At 37.4% G+C, this 19,060-nt stretch overlaps 1 protein-coding gene across 3 annotated transcripts in view; it reads right to left on the bottom strand.

Annotated features, from left to right (window-relative positions):
* The window catches only part of LOC124258868 (protein unc-119 homolog B-like), a 40,414-nt gene extending 23,478 nt beyond the window's left edge, over positions 1-16,936 (bottom strand). For all 3 annotated transcript variants that reach the window (XR_006893702.1, XM_046692958.1, XM_046692959.1), the window contains exon 1: positions 16,602-16,936. Coding sequence is in view for 2 of the 3 variants with exons in the window: in XM_046692958.1 (XP_046548914.1) it covers positions 16,602-16,770 (169 nt within the window). In the remaining variant the exon portion in view is untranslated. The remainder of the gene's footprint in view (positions 1-16,601) is intronic.
* Between the last annotated feature and the right edge of the window lie 2,124 nt (positions 16,937-19,060).

Below are 19,060 nucleotides of genomic sequence, written 5' to 3'. Positions count from 1 at the left end.
GACCTGGGTCTTTCGCGTGACCAGCAAACTCTTTAACCACAAGGCTTCCCCGTCGTCTCCATATATGTTTGAAAGATTGTTAGATTACTCTGCTAATATTTTCCACTTAGTTTCCATTTTGATTACAGAAATGTCTGGTGATGTTTTCCATATATAATTTTTATATTCTAGCTGCAAATCCATAACAATCAGGAACAATTTGATTTTGGAGCTATGTAAGCTGATCCAGGATTTAAAAAATAAAGGGGGTAACAAAGTTTAAAAAATAAAGTGGGTAACAAAGTCATAAATTGTTCAAAAAACACACAACGGGACAGCTGAAGGAAAGTGCTTGATGGGATAAGGTTCCTGTAGCTATGTAAGTGCATCGAGAATTTTTTAAAAAGACGGATTACACAGTACCCTAGTCACAAATTGTTCAAAACACACAACGGGACAGCTGAAGGAAAGTGCTTGATGGGATAACATTCCTGTACCTATGTAAGTGCATCGAGAATTTTTTAAAAAGACGGATTACACAGTACCCTAGTCACCAATTGTTCAAAACACACTACTGGACAGTGGAAGCGAGGTGCTTGATAAGATAACGTTCCTGTAGCTATGTAAGTGCATCGAGATTTTTATTAAAAGGGGATTACACAGTACCCTAGTCACCAATTGTTCAAAAACAAACAACGGGACTGCTGAAGGATAGTGCTTGATGAGATCAGTGTGCGAAATAGCTACTGGCCCACTAGTCCTTGGACAGTAAACATCGAGTCGGGCCAGTGAATATCTACAGTCACTAGCCCAACAGGCTAGTGAATTTTCATAGGGTCATTTTGTAAATACATCACTCTCTCCGACTTCTTAAGATATATAATACACTATTAAATAATGCAAGATTATGGCCTGATCAAATTGTTCATCATATTACAGCAACCCATGCTTGCCACAAAAGGCGACTATGCTTGTCATAAGAGGCGACTAACGGGATCGGGTGGTTAGGCTCGCTGACTTGGTTGATACATGTCATCAGTTCCCAATTGCACAGATCGATGTTTATGCTGTTGATCACTGGATTGTCTGGTCCAGACTCGACTATTTACAGACCGCCCCCATATAGCTGGAATATTGCTGAGTGCCGCGTAAAAGTAAACTCACTCATCATATTAGTAGCTTCATGATGAAACCCGTGTCTACACTATTGTGGGCTAGTAACTTTCAGGCATAGCTTGCCCAAATGTGTGGAAACTATTTCGCACACTTGATGAGATGATGCTCCTTTTAGCTGTATCAGTTATAAGGATAGTGTCTCCATGGGCTGAACATCGAGTTGCACCATACAACCTGCTTTACAGGTGTGTCTGCTCAACACCATCGACACATACCAGCCGCCTATTGTAGTATAAACAAGTTGGTGAAGAATCAATACAGCCAACCAGTTGTTTGTTTACCTACGTCATTACAAAAGCACCAACAGCCCTGAAGACTGAGCATAGAGAGGCCCGCCACCTAACATGGCAGAGCGATATGTGCAGCATAGATGGAGATAGACCCTCACACAATACCAGTATTGATCAACGCTTTGCTTTCGTTAGATACAGACACATGTCCCAGAGACTGTCTACCCTGATTCCTATTGGACACACAGGACATGTCGTCATTGGCAACCAGAGTGTATTCCTTCACATCATCATGCGTGTTGCCACCATCACAATAATGCTGATGTTAAACTGGGTGATGATTATTAATGTGATAATCCATCACTGAGGTCATGATAAGCCTGCTGATGGAATGTACAGAATGATACAACGGTCAGAAATCAATGGCTAGCTTTCATCCTACTTCAGTTTCACTGTGTAATCATATTTTGTCCAAAAAGATTCATGCACGCCAGGCAATATACTGACAGATTATGGATCAACTCTTAAAAAGCTTTCCTCCTAGTGGAAAGTTTCTCATATGAATTATTCATAAGTTGAAGTGCAAGAAATCACGAAAACACATGTCGAAGACATTTATTTGCAGTTGGTACAATCACGCTGCCATCACCTAGCAATTAGAGCATCAATAACACAGTATTAATCATGCATGGCCCCAACAGAACATCTAACTTCATTATTTATAGGGATGCTTCACACAGATGAAGAGTCACGGTTTTGACTATATATAAACAGTATGAGTTATCGGGTTCGTTCCCAGGTCAGGATGTGTGAATGCCAGAATATGTGCAGAGGTTTCTAAATATTGAGAAGAATCTTACGTGAAAATTTAAGTGAAAATAGACTAATGGTTAGTCTCTGACAAATACATAACTCTAAGCAAAATAAATAGCTCCATTTGATTTGAAAAGGAACCCAGTCACATGGGAAATTCAGAATCTGGAAACTTGCCTCACTTAGAGTGTTTGCATTACAGGCAGTGCTAGCCCAAAAGGGAAAAAATGGTTAAGGGACTTAACACAGGCTACTGAAAATAGTGTAGTGAGGCATTATGAAGCATTTGAATTGTAAGATACATTTGGAGGTTTTACAGAGAAAATAGAATACAAAGTGTTTCAATATGCACCTGCTATTAATATTTGGCTAGAAATCCAAATTTTAACATTAAAATTCCTTGAGGCGAATCGAACATGCAACTTCCCAAATTGCATTTAGCGTTGTAGCCAAATATTTTCTCACTGAGCCATGGAGGTGATGAAAGGGTGTTTAATCTTACATCATGTCTTCTGTTGTCTGAATGCTGCTTGTGGGTATTTTCTTGCCCACCATCATCAAATCTGTTTTACATCCAGACCATTGCATTATTTCACTAGAAGATATCAGGATGTTTTCTTATCCAATCTGGCATCTCCTGCATGTAGACAGTTTAGAAACTTCATAGGTTAACACTCCTCAGTTTTACTTGAAAATGTAAAACCTCTCCCTGGGGAAATTCCTGATCTGAGTCAAGTCAGTTTCCCTTTGTTTTAGAGATCTATATTGATTAGCTTCTCCTGGAGCTAGGATCCATTTATCATACACCTCCCAGTCAGTATCTCCAAAATTATAGGGCACTATGAAGGGAGGAATGACACATTGGATCGTCTGACGCCAATGGGATGTCTATTCCAGTCGGAGAACTAAATTTGCCTCAAGTCCTTGTCCGTTGGCTCAGCCAGAACGATGTTTGTGTTAGTTAGGCTTTCACTCTATGTTCACTGATAGACATGACAGCAACTGTAAATATTCTTTCTCAACCATGCGATCTAATGACTGATATTATGAGCAACGATTCACGCCATCAATGAGTGAGTGAGTAAAGGTTTACGCCCTTTTAGCAATATTCCAGCAATAACACGGTGGGGGAAACCAGAAATGGGCATCACACATTGTGCCCGTGTGGGGAATTGAACCCATGCCGAGTGAACGTCTTAACCACAATGCTACCCCTTGTTTCTATCAATGAAACAATTAGGTCACCTCATACAACCAACATGGGATGGTGGGGACTTATGAACAAGAACCCTCACAAAGGGACAAAAACCTGTAGTTTCTTTAATGAATGTTCCATTGTACTGATAAACTATTCTCACAAACTTAATTTTAGGGGATACTTAAACTATATAATCAAGACAAGTGTTATCTTCAGTGACATTTGTTCAGCGGCAAGTAAATAAGAAACGTCTAATTTGCCCAAAGTTACATGATTGCGGTGTCACACACAGTACTTACAAGAATTACAATTGCAAATGAGTGAGTGAGTGAGTTTAGTTTAAAGCCGTACTCAGCAATATTCTAGCTATATGGCAGCCGCCTGTAAATAATGGAGTCTGGACCAGAAAATCCAGTGATCGACAGCATGAGCATCGATCTACACAATTGGGATATGAAATCAACGAGTCTAACTTCCTAATCCTGTTAGTCGCCTCTTGCAACAAGCATGTGTTGCTGAAGATCAGTTCTAACCCGGATTGTCACGGGTCAACTGTGATTGACAGGATGACCAAGCTGGTCATGTTCTGAATGAAATGACTACTCTATTGCAGCCAGATACACACAAGATTCATCAAGAGATGACACATTTTGCTTACTGGCAATGGATATTTAAGTCACCTCAACATGCATAAGACTTCATGAACGTTTGTCACATTTCTTAAAGGCCAAGGTCATCTAAAAGGTAAATATATAACAACAGCTATGTTTTACAAAAACTGAATGCTGACCTTGAACTTTTCTCTTACCATGACCAAAACCTTTCCCAAGCAGGGTTTTCCTTTCTTTTTTTTGTTCTTAACCTTTGACCTTTGCATGTCATGTACCAAATACATTCCCCATAGCAATTTGTTAGTGGAAGAATAATCTCTCATGTCCATATATCATCTGAATTCAACGCACATTAGAAAACTCATTGATTACTACATCAAAATTACAACAAATCCTTAAAGCTGCCTTGTTCCAGGGGTCCCAACAGGCCAATCCTGAAATTCAATCAGTGCTCACTCACACAAATACAAAATCAGCTAGTAACCACTCGATCTTTACAAGTTGTCAAGCAAATTAAACTGAGCCGAATTCTTGCTGAGAACCATCACAGGCAACAGCAAATGTAAAAACCTAGAGTAAATAACTAATTAACAAGCTGAAGAATTGGCAGACGCACAATATATGGGCAATATTTGACGTAATATTAACCAAGACATAAATTGTGATACAACAGTCGTGGGATGATGCTTCGTATAACAAAATACATTCCAACAGTCTTGTCCAGGCAAAATGGGGAAATTATAAGTGTTATCAACAGATTCTTCCATGACTATGTCTGATTTCACAACGGTAGCCCTCGAGGGTTCACGACACACATGAATAAAATATGAAGGAATTACGTCCTTCCTCGATGAAACTGGCCATGTCTGTTCAGATATAGGCTCTCATTACTGTAACACAGTGCTCGTTCACCCAAATGGGACGAAAAATGTTGCCACAAAGAACACTGTTTGCACAGTTTCCTGAAGTGTCCAGAATCCAGTCTCAGTTTGTCTGTATTCAATCATTACTGAGGCCACGATGACATCTACTACTTTTATTACTTTTCATGAAATCAATACTGACTGACAACAGCTTCAATTTAACAAAGCATATCCATAGCATATTTTACAGCATATTCTACAATATATCCAACAGCATATCCTACACTATATCCAACAGCATATTCTACAGCATATCCTACACTATTATCCAACAGCATATCCTACACTATATCCAACAGCATATTCTACAGCATATCCTACACTATATCCACACTATATCCAACAGCATATTCTACAGCATATCCTACACTATATCCAACAGCATATCCTACACTTTATCCAACAGCATATCCTACACTTTATCCAACAGCATATCCTACACTATATCCAACAGCATATCCTACACTATATCCAACAGCATATTCTACAGCATATCCTACACTATATCCAACAGCATATCCTACAGCATATCCAACAGCACTACACTATATCCAACAGCATATCCTACACTATATCCTACACTATATCCAACAGCATATCCTACACTATATCCAACAGCATATCCTACAGCATATCCTATATCCAACAGCATATCCTACACTTTATCCAACAGCATATCCTACACTACAGCATATCCTACACATATCCAATCCTACATATCCTACACATATCCAACAGCATATCCTACACTATATCCAACAGCATATCCTACAGCATATCCTACCAGCATATCCTACAGCATATCCTACACTTTATCCAACAGCATATCCTACAGCATATATACACTATATCCAACAGCATATCCATATCCTACACTATATCCAACAGCATATCCTACACATATCCAACACTATATCCAACAGCATATTCTACAGCATATCCTACACTATATCCAACAGCATATCCTACACTTTATCCAACAGCATATCCTACAGCATATCTATCAACAGCATATATATCCTACACTATATCCAACAGCATATCTACAGCATATCCTACACTTTATCCAACAGCATATCCTACACTATATCCAACAGCATATCCTACAGCATATCCTACAGCATATTATCCAACAGCATATCCTACACTTTATCCAACAGCATATCCTACACTATATCCAACAGCATATTCTACAGCATATCCTACACTTTATCCAACAGCATATTCTACAGCATATCCTACACTATATCCAACAGCATATTCTACAGCAGCATATCCTACACTTATATCTACAGCATATCCTACAGCATATCTACAGCATATCCATATCCAGCATATATCTACAGCATATCCTACACTTTATCCAACAGCATATCCAACAGCATATTCTACAGCATATCCTACACTTTATCCAACAGCATATTCTACAGCATATCCTACACTATATCCAACAGCATATTCTACAGCATATCCTACACTTTATCCAACAGCATATTCTACAGCATATCTACACTATATCCAACAGCATATTCTACAGCATATCCTACACTTTATCCAACAGCATATCCTACACTATATCCAACAGCATATTCTACAGCATAACCTACACTTTATCCAACAGCATATCCTACATTTTATCCAACAGCATATCCTACAGCATATCCTACAGTATATCCAACAGCATATCCTACACTATATCCATATCCAACAGCATATTCTACAGCATATCCTACACTTTATCCAACAGCATATCCTACACTTTATCCAACAGCATATCCTACACTATATCCTACAGCATATCCAACAGCATATTAGGGTTGGGTATTGCCAAAGTTTTCGTATTGATATTGTGATATGTGTTGGCGTATTACAATATGTATTGCAATATGTTGTGAAAGTGTAAAACATGGTTAAGGTAGTGAAATTATTGTTTCCTTTCTCTTGAAACAATGCCACTGGCCACCGTCAGGACTCAGATGTCATTGTACAGGAAAATGTTTCCAAATTGAAGACTTCGCTCTAAAGTTTGGAACTCAAGAAAAAGCATCTGCAGCCACTTCCGCCATTTTGGTTTCTTTACCCCTACAACGAGTGCCAGTACCAATCTATTTTCTTTTATTCATATGGTCTAAAAGTCACGCAAATGCAATTATATGACCAATAAACATTCTCAAAGCTATTAATGTATAATAATGTAAAGGAAATACAAATGTTATCAGTAGTTTTGACTACATCATGAAAATTACAGATCACGGTCACGGAAATTGCTGATCTTATCGGGTTAAGCGGTTCGCGAAAGTGTACCACAATATATCGTATTGTGAAGTTTGAATTGCAATATACCGGTTAACCGGTATTATCGCCCACCCCTACAGCATATCCTACGGCATATCTTACTGCATTTTAAATATAAGCACATCATCGAAAAGGAAAACACTGGTGCAGAAATATAATGATCCCTTTCAAAATTTCTTAAGAAATATTTAGGGGTTGATATTCACTCACATTAGTATGAAACAAAATATACTTTGTGCTGTTATAAGCTATATGCAAGGACATGTAATTGATAAGCAATGAATAATCTCTGTCAAATGATAGAAAAGTACCTATCTCATATACATAATAGGAGTGAATGAGTGAGCGATGTACGGTTTTACATCACTTTTAGCAATATTCCAGCAATATCACAGCAGGGCACACCAGAAATGGGCTTCACACACTGTACCCATAGAACACTGCCACTAGGCTGCCCCACCGCCCTGTCCGTAGTATTTCTAAGCAGCAGTAAAAGTGTTATCCAGCAATAAGTATGACACCCCACACACTCCAAAAAATCTTGTTGATATGGAGCTAGCCACAGAATGTATCAGGTTACTAAAACCAACAAGGCTTACACCACTGTTGAACCAGTGTCCAGATGTTCATAGACCAACTGCATGAGTATTAACCACATGGTTTAATGGACGGTGACAAGCACTGGTGTTCAACATGGTCAAACAGCTTTATCATATTCATAATTTTGATGCTATTTGGCCTCGGAGTATGAAAACAAGTCATGTCACAAGTCCCTTAGTGATATATATATATAATATATATATATATTTCTACTCCAATTTTGACCAGGATTAACATTTTCCCCGATACATAAAACTAATGACAAGTGCATATTTAACCTGAAAGACATATTTGATTATCAAATCAAAAGTGTTGAAGGCTATAGTATTATCCAATATCCATGGTGGAAAAAGACTTAGTTTATCAACTTTAGGTTTTAGCATTTTAGAAACAGAAATTGTGTGAAACAATCAGCATGTTCCACAATGAAATCAACACAGTGAATTTGGTTTTACGCCGCTTTAAGCAATATTCCAGCAACATCACGGTGGGGGACACCAGAAATGGGCTTCACAATCACACATTGTACCCATGTGGGAATTCGAACCTGGGTCTTTGGCGTGCCAAGTCAACGCTTTAACCACTAGGCCACTCCATTGCCCAGTTGCTTTTAGTGAAGGACGACCTTTATGTTTATATATAGTCCAACATGGAATAACAGGCAATTGCTTCTAAATTATGTTCAGGATGTTATTTTTTTAACAAATTTGAAACAGAATGTTTTCAGAGTTCAAAGTTACTTCTGAATCCTGAGTCAGTAAAAACACTGTGATTCTGTGAAGATCGTTGTTAAAACCCAAGCCTTTCCCTTGAGTGACATTTTCAATTAGAACACACTATACCTGGGTTGACATCAATAAATCCCTTTCTATACTAATTACATCTAAGACTACACAATCGGTAGTCTGAAACTGTCCTGTTTAGCCATGACGAAAACATGGGTTATTTGTGATTGCCATGGCAACTTTAATGTGTCTATCATGAACTGTGTAAACACAATACCTATGACATCCTGGCAATCAATATCAATATAGTTGTATTCCCCTCTTACACAACTTACTGTCAACAACTTAAAGAAGAGCCATCCCACAGAACAACATCATCAGACTTTGAAGGTTGTATATACTATAATTTGGCCAGATTGTCAATAAGACCAGATTCTTGTTGAGGATTAATCAATACTTTTTTGTTCACAGAGAAATCAATTGATAAAAGCAATGTGAAAACTGTATAAATCTGTATAGTCTTTTTGCACTTGTCTGAGGGGTACATAAAGGGTACCACATAAAGTATGTGATCTAGATTACCAGTTGTTCGGCCAGTTTTGCGTAAAGCCGTCGTAGCTGAGTAGTTTAGATCGCTGACCTTGTGCACTAGGTACTAGGTTTGTTTGTTGTTTAACGCCGCACTCAGCAATATGGTTATATGGCAGCGGTCTGTAAATAACCGAGTCTGGGCCAGAAAATCCAGTGATCAACAGCATGAGCATTGATCTATGTAAATGGGATACGATGACATGTGTCAACCAAGTCAGCGAGTCTGACCACGCAATCCCATTAGTTTCCTCATACAAGCATGGGTTACTGAAGACCAATTCTAACCCGGATATTCACAGGTCTGTTTGATGGTTCCTCAAACAGTTGACTCTCCTCTCCAACAGTACCAGAATCTGTACATTACTGAGAAAGTGAAATCCAAAATATAGGTGAGGTGAGGTGAGGTGAGGTGAAATTGGGTTTTACGTCGTGCTTGAGAATATTTTTCGCTCATATGACGCTCATCTGTGTATGTGTATGTGCGGCTGCTTGTACTAGCCCAGACTTAAGCTGGTTTTATAGTGCTAGCCCACTGAGATACCATGCCGCAGTGAAGCATGAATACCCCACTCAGACACATTATACTGACTCGAGCCGACCAGTCCTTGTTGTACCCATTAATGCCGAACGCCAGGCAGGGACCAACAAGTACCATATTTTAACGTCTTTTGGTATGACGCGGTCGGGATTGAACCCGCGACCTTCCGTTCTCCGGGCGGACACTCTAACCACTACACCACGGAGGCGGTCAATCCAAAATATAACATACGTCACACTCCTTTATACATTCATTGGGAAATGAAAACAGCTAGGCTAAAAACCAGAATCCTGATAAACACAATCAAAATGTATTTATTTACTAGTAACTGGCTACAGGGATGACAAAATGCCAGGAATATCTATTCATCTGTGAGGGTCTATAGGGGTCCTGATCAACATGCACAAACCAACCTTAGCAATAACTCTAGGTTAAAGTATGGGAGGTATGACCGTCATGGCCCTGTGATTGTTTTGAGCAAGCGACCCCTCAGTTGAAGTCTACTTGTCTACCACTTGTGTTGAGACTGTTATTTCAATCCAATACCCCAACAAGGAAGTATTGGTCACCTAGTACAATCACACTGGGCTACGAAGCAAGGAAAGTGTGGCTGTTAGCTTGCCTTGTAATGCAGTCAGACTGCAATACACGAGTGACAGAATGATATCAATAGATAATATTGGTGTCATGCTAACCATGCAAACAGCATTTCGTGCCGAGTCACCATGTTCAAATTCCTAGAAATAATTGTGTCCATAAAGATTCACAAAGACTTTCCATGTTCGTTTCTTCAGGCTTTTGTTTAGTGTTATTTCTATCTAAAGGCCTTATTTTTTTAATTTGGTTACAAAACCAAGTAAAAGAACCCTTGAAGTAACACAAAAATTGACTTTTTAACAATGTCTTACAAATATATTTTATCACAGCTAATTTCATAAAAAATTGTGTAAATTTTGTCCTGGAAAATTCAATATTGGACGCAAGTACTTCTTGTGAAACCTCATGATTGTAAGTGATGGAACCATCAAACATTTTATATTTTCAACTGATCCTTGGAAACATAAACCACTGAAGATCCATTGCCAGTTTCCGCCATTGTGTGTACACAGGGTGGTGGGGTAGCCTTATGGTTAAAGCGTCTAATCTTCAGACCAGGGTTCGATTCCCCATGTGGGTACGTGGGTCTATTTCTGGTGTCCCCTGCTGTGATATTGCTGGAATATTGCTAAAAGCAGTGTAAAACCATACTCACTCACTCATTGTGTGTACAAAGTAGGCTAGTTATGACTCACGCATGTATTCTGTGAATCATATGTATCCTTCATGAAATTAAATTCCTTATTCATGTTCACTAGAACCAGTACAGACTTCCATTAACTAACCAGTAACTCAAGTACTTTGGTGCTTTTGACCAGCACTGCTTACTGGATATTAGTGCTGTCTGTCTGTCTGTGCTTAAGAAAATGTTTTTTTACCTACTAGTTTTTCCTGTTTGTACAAACAAGTGTGTTGTTTATCTTAATGATTATAATGCATAATGGAATATATCCAAGCCATGCAGTAGCGTAACTTGTGTTATCTTTAAATGGGCCATATCGGTACTGACATGAGTATAGGCGACATTGTTCACGATGTATTCCTTTTTTCATTTGTAGAAAATATTTAAATGAGCAATTACAGGACATGTTTGTTATTGTAATTCCTAGATATTAACCATAAAGTATTCATGAATAAATATCAGTATCCACTATACGTTCATAACAATATCATATTCGCCTTACAGTGTATTCGCTGCAGCCCCAGTACACAGTGCATACTCTAGCAACAAATTGCACAGGACACTTTCATAATGTTATCAACTTTTGGCAGGGCTTTTTTTCTACGATATAAATCACAAACTACAAATAAAATATTCAGAACAATTTGTGTCATAATCAGATGATCTAAAAGATGAACCTATCTGATACTAGGCAACACATGATCGACCACACGCTATGACAAGACACGATGTGAGAATGAGTACCGGTCGGAGTGATCATCTGTGGATTAGCCAGCAAGGGCACCAATAATCCATCAATAAATGTAGTCAGGAGATTACTACCGACACTCGAGCTCGTCCCAGACAGTGATGTATCTATTGATCAGTTCATCAATGTCCCAGAGACGTCCGCCTCCTTGTTGTACACACTGCCAGTCTACATGCTGCATCAATATACCAGTAGTCTGAAACCTGAGTCAAGTGAAATTACTTTACCTTTTTCCACAAAGATCTTCCTGTTTATCACGTTTACAAAAACTCAAACCATGTGTGTCTATCTCCACAATCACAGCCACCTTCCCATTATATAAATGGAAAGTACTGGTCGGACTCGGAATGTAAATGTCAGCTTGATATAACACGAAAACATGACACACACATTTGGAAAATCCTGATGAATGCAAAACGTTTACAGACATCGTCAGACTAACATACAGGAGACTGCCAGAACAATAAATTTCAGAACCAACCGATACCACAACCTAACCAAAACAGAAATACAGTATTTGTCCCAGCACCATAACCACTGAAGATGGCATGGGGACAAAAGGAAATTTACTTATTCTAAGGCATTAGTGAATATCAGTCGTGTTAATATTTGATTCGTTAAATCAAACCACATTATTTCAATTAATGTTTTGGACATGGAACTAGGTCGATATTTATCAAAATGTAATACGCAAAATGCAATATATACAAGCCATGCAGTAGTTTAACAGTACAGACTATAACCGGCATTGTCGCGATGTATTGCTTTTTGTCATAAATAATATCATTGAAATGTTTCACATTACACATATTACATATCTTATTTATCAAACATAAAATATTCATAAATATACATTGCTATTCGCTACCCTATATTCATGAATTATATCGAAAGCATCTCATTATGTATTCCATGCAGCCCTAGAGGGCATATGTAAATTAATCTTAGGTCGATCTTATTGGATATTTACCCTTGACATAACCACAGAATTTATTGTTCACTACATTTGTTTATATAAGGCCAGACCAATTTTACTTCCTGTTTTATGGATGTTTGTCCTCAGAGAACCTAACGGCAGGAGGGAAAAAAATAAAAAATAAAAATCACCAGTCAAAGTAATATTCCTTTTAAATACTAAAAGTATTCTATATGTTTGGCAATTGAATGAAGTGTATGTGGAAAATAAGAAAAAAAAGTTTTTGTAAGTTTACATTTTCGTCGGATCCATAAACAAGAAATAAAATTGGTCTCTCCTTACTAGGGTACCAAGACTCATTCTCACCTGAGATACAAATAGAACTTTTTGAATTGACACACCGAACACAATTAATTGCAAAGTATTGAACTCAACCTGTTAGGTTCAATATTTATAGGATTAAGCCAACAAAAACAGGCTGCTATTTTTGAACTGCATTATTGATTTAGCTATACTATGTGTTCATTAGACAAAATCTTTGATGTATTTTAACTCCTAAACACCAACCATGCTAACATGCCGTATTAACACGATTTACACTGAAATATAACTTAACCACTGGCTTCCTTGAATATGCAGGGTATACTAGGGCTGCAATAAATCCACTATGAGGTGGATATGATACGTATCACAAATACTGGGTGACTAATATGAATACTGGGTAATGAACACAATAAAAAGTCAGCAGTTGATGTGTTCAATATATTTAGTGAAACAATGATGAGAATTATTTGACATGTTTTGATCATGAAGTCTTAAGTTACCATGACAATGTGAAAGAGTTAGGGCTGCGCAATATAACCGGTTTACCGGTTCAGACATGAAAACGATACATATTGCGATACGCTGATCGAAAACCAGTATTTTGACTTGCATTCAGAAAACTTCGTAACGCTCGGAAATCTTCGGATATTTCCTTGTTTCATTTGTGCCAAATATTATTTACATTTATATTTTGTCATGATTAAAAGTTTCTAATAAAGCTTAATCAAGCATTGTGATTTTGTTGTATTCATGCTTTATAAATCAAGCATTAACTCGATTATAAGTAGCTTTTTGTTTAAAAATACTTCTTGCAATATATTGCAATACATATCGCAATATATGCTTTCGCATCGCAATATGAAAATTCTCTGCAATACCCACCCCTAGAAAGAGTATCGTCACGCATTCAGAGTTACAGATAACTTTTTGATTGAGTTCTGTACCGCTTGTGATCATCTCAATGGGGTATCCTAATTTTCCTTTGAGTAACCAAATAAATTATACCCACCTCACTCAAACTCAATTGGGTATTTTGCCATTTTCAATTTTTTATTTATGATATAAAGTTTAAATGTTGGTTTACGTGTGTGTTATTTATATTTGATCTGTAATATGAGAAAAGATAAGAAAGACTGCAAGTTGCCAAGTTCATGTACTGAAATAGAACCTCACAATATACCGGAAAAATTACCTGTTATTCTATCTGTCCTCAGTAACCTCCATCTATAGCACATGGATCTGCTTACTTCAAATTCTAGTAGGTTTGCTGAATGCTACAGTACGCAAGCTAAGATTTGGCATTTTTGTGTGTACGCATGCTAGATCAAATTTATTGAGTATTTACAAAAATGCAAGCGTACACAATAGACTTGATAGGAATTGAGATTTCACAAAAATATTTGCGTAATTTACACAGATACGCAGCTTATCTGTACCTCTGTGTATCGATACAGAAAAAGACATGTGCACATGAGAAACTTACATTGGATCAGTACATAAAAGTATCATTTCATCCTTAATAATAGGACCAAATGGCATATGGTAGATCTGTACAGATTCTTCACATGACGGTGGTGTATTTGCCTTCATCCGACATTCAAATGGGCATTGTGGGCAAGCTGGCTAAGTCGTCAGGCTAGTGATCCAGCGAGCTTGAGGTGACGGGATCGAGCCCACCTGTGACCGTGTGTAAAAACCTTGGAGTCAACTTTGCGTGCTGACTCTCTCAGTGTTGTCTGAGTTTACTGAGTTTAGTTTTAAGCTTTTAGCATTATTCCAGCAATATCACGGTGGGGGACACCAGAAATTGGCGTCACACATTATGCCCACTCAGTGTTGTCACAACTCCTAGTAGTAGTATACAGTACACAACCCTGTGCACTCAAACCTAAAGAACCCACGAATCTGTTCGTATATGACCAGATGGTGGCCACATGAATACGTGCAAACACCTAGTTGCGGGTACAGAAACGTGCAGTAAACTTGGACAAAATACTGTGACTACGCGTCCCAGTCCACCCAGCTGTTAATGGGTACCTCGTTAGGATGAGAAAGCCACAATAACCTGGTGCGCCTAGTGGCTGCAAGAGTAGTATACTCCCCAGGGAGTTGAGATTGATAATACGATATGACGTTGAGATTGACATCCAATGATCGAGGGAAAAACTACCAGCGCATTGAGCATGCACTAGTTGCCTGGATATGTGCGCAATATAAATATCCAAAATGAATGATAATGATGCTCCCTTAAAAAATTGCTAATATATTGCTAATATTTAGTCCTGGTGACCACGAACAACGAATTGAATTCATGAAGGGTTACGGTTTTATTCACTGAATATGCGAGTGAATCGTAAATGCCTTAACTGGAACTTATTTTGTTACTCTTTGGCCCCAAAACTTGCTTGTGCAATCCTCTCTGACTTGGCAAGAAACTTTACTCCTAGTCCATGGCTTATGGACATTGAAAGAACTATTACATCTTTCACACCAGAAGATATGGCAGTGAATAGTTCCAGATCATATATCACAAATAAATGGAGACAGATATACTATCTTTTAATACTATTCTCATTACGATTACTATTGGTAACATCAATACATTATACATGTCATATTCATTCAGCCTAGGAAGTTATGTTTGATAACAAGTCATTACATATTCCTTCAAATCATATTGCTGAATCACAACAAGCCCAAACATTATGTTCATAGTGTAAGCCTGGTCCGACTTCAAACAAGTATCCAGATGTATTAAAAAGAACATAGGAATTGCTCAGTAATAATTTCCTCGAGGAGATAGTTTGTGGGCTGTATAAGGCTGTTGCAGTAATTAATAATTCATGAATGATAATAAAAACATAACTAAATGCACCCCCATGTATGTCTTCATATTGATCACATTCTACAGCAAAACATTTGAAAATAGCTAGTTCCCCTACCCCTTCAGCTAAAGAAATCACTAACAAATTGAAATGACGAAAATTTCCATTATTTCAACTTTCACATAGATATTCCATCAGTTCTCATGATTGGAAAGATTTGTAATTGTAAAAACAAGTCAGCATTACTAGATGTATAGTGCTTATAGTAGAGGGGTTTGCAACATGTCACTGTAATCAATAACAATTAGGACAGGTTTGTTTTCATTATGTACATCACATAAATTAAGGATAAATATATGTTTAACTTTTAAGCCATATATATTATCATGGTCACAACATCAGTATATATTAAGTTAGATAAAATGAACTTCTTCAATTTATTCATGTTGGAATTTATCTAGCTTTACCACTGATTACCATTACAATATGACACAAACGAATATTCGTTTTGTCAATGATCCCGTGAAAAGATCTTGACAATTCGAAACAACATTATCCACTGTTTTGAGCAATCAATACCACTCTAAAACAGTAATTAAAGAAATCTTTCAAACACTGATCCACATGTCATAAAATGAGATATAACAATCATGGGATATGAGGCTGATACACAAGCAGCTAGATTTGGGGGCCGATTCGTATCAACCGTACGTCGGAATATTTCTTTGTTTACATCTATAACCACAGAGAACCAAGGTCACCAAACTGTTTACCCAATCTACACTGAAAGCACACCAATTGCTAAAACGAAAAATAATTCAAACACTTACTCTCTGTCGTTTTACTTAGTCGTAATACATCATCTGGCGTCACAACGTCCCTCTTCAAAAGTTCTTCCTCTGTCACACATTCAGTCTGTGATTTCGCTTTCGCCTGACGCGATAAAAATCCACCACCTTTCTTCTTCCCAGAATTAGCAGTCCGTGTGTCTGTACTCATTGTCTTGATTGAAGGCACATACACATTTGAAAGTTCTACACAAAAGTCATATGTCACAGATGTTTTGAACGATTTTCTTTGTTACCTTTGTGATACCTGTTGGCGTCGTTGCTTTCTGTCGAGAAATATGGCGGCGCTGGCAACAGGAACTTTGGGATCGATATACTTCCGGGGAGGTAACTCGGTTGATTTATAACTGAGAACAAAAATCAGAGCAGACGTCTTTTTTGCCGGTTCGTTTTCGAATTGTTACACATATCATATGTTGCACATGTTTTTGTTTTTATTTAGTACTATGACAATTAAAATCACTTTGCACAATCTCTGAGAATATATACGTCATGGTTTAAGGATAGAATTTAACACATCTTTTTAAAAGAAAATATTGAAGCTTCGGATAACATTTTCACCATAAATAAAAATATTTTACATAGCATGTTAGCAAAAATATCAAGCTGTATATCAACATAATTTTTTATTGAATAAAAAGTTATAATATGCCGAAACGAACTTTTCAACACTCTGATAGCTTATGAAAACGAGGAAATATGATAATGCCACGGTGAAAGTATAACATTTTGTAAAAAATAAGGTGAACACTGGAAATAACTGTATGCACTATAGGTTCATGTCAAAATACGCCGAGCTCAATTAAACGAATCTGACATATTCATTAATTACATGTTATTGTCATACTGCACAGTTATATGTATCCAAATTACATACCTTCAGTATAATAATGCTCCACTGTGTACACTGCCTGTTTTATTTACGCCTTTCAGCGTATGATACTCATGTGCACTTATATGAAAAATTGTTGAAGAAGTACAGAGACTCTCAGCTACATGAGAATATTAATATTCCATGAACGTTTTTAACTCATCCGTATGTAGCGTCCAGTCTCTGGCCAAGGAATTGTGTACTTTTCATTTTTTAGTACTGTATATTAAATATTATATTTTGTTTTGTTTCTTTACGTGTCGTAGTCTAAGTCGTGATTAAATGATTTTGAGAAGTTCGTCAGTATTAGCCAATTCAAACCAAATGCAAAACAGATCTTCATGTAAATGTCCTTCGTTAAATTATCATATTCGTTTGGTTTAACAAGGCAAATATTAAGAAACAAACACGATCAATCGTCATAAATTCCGCTTCAATCATCGTGCCAATACCATTAACTAACTATACATGCAGATCAAAATATAAGTTGTGCAAACATTTAAAACATATTTTAATAGGATAAGTCATTGTTTCATAAACAAATATTAGCATCATGGGTGAATTCTTTCTCTTGTCCTGAAGTTTAGATAGCGCAACTAAATTGATATCAATATTGACATATTATAAGAAAGTCGTTAGTAAATGTCAGATGTACAGTACCTGATATTAAGAATAACCCTGAAAAAAATAGAAATCCCTCTATCGATATGTCAGCTACACTCACTCCAAACCTCCTACAGTCGCTCACCCTGTCCTTGTGTATTGCCCGTGTTGAGGTGAAAGGTCAAGTGTGGAAGCGGTATCTTGATACACCTGCCAGTACGAAATGCTAATTAGGTCTCACTGACATCTGTACACAATAGGGAATCCAATTAGCCCCCATACACGTATGGTTACGTATTGCTGACTCCCGTTCTCAATAACACCCTCATTAGCAATTAATTCCTACACAATGGGGGCTTTAAACCCTCAAATTAGAGGGTTAGGACTGACCTATTTAGACCAGACACAGTCTACAGCAAACAGGTTTAACACAATTAAATTGGGCTTAGTCAGGGCTTGTCCACCAAAGTCTACGTGTACAACGCATTTGCATGTCGAAACCTGTGGAATGAGTTTAAAATTGACCCTCCACAACTAACTTATAGGACAATTCAACGTTTGATCATTACATCACGAGTTCCACAGGATTTTTAAGCGAAATATCAATGAAAATAGAATTTTGACTTGAAATTAGATTTTAGAATATTATTTAACTGACCGTTCATAATTGTATGATTTTTTGGAGAAGCATGTACAATGTGAATGAATCCCCTAAAACTCCTCAATGTCCTGTATTGACAAAATACAAAATGTAATACAAAATGAAACCACCCATCCCCTTCCCATTGTTTTTAATCAGAATTGTTTAATATTTATATGTACAAAATCGATGCCCTCCTACTTCCACAGAACAAAATGGGTGGTCCCCTCAAAATCATCATCACCCCCATAGCCATAATTTATAAACTGCCCCTACGCAACAACTCGCGAGTGGGACTATAATTTTTTATATTTATTTTAAGATTTG

This window comes from Haliotis rubra, unplaced genomic scaffold, assembly GCF_003918875.1.
Source record: "Haliotis rubra isolate DU_JTF1 unplaced genomic scaffold, ASM391887v1 Scf700, whole genome shotgun sequence".
NCBI lineage: Eukaryota > Metazoa > Mollusca > Gastropoda > Lepetellida > Haliotidae > Haliotis > Haliotis rubra.
The sequence above is the reverse complement of the archived record's forward strand: the minus strand, read 5'-3'. Positions and strand labels throughout refer to the sequence as shown.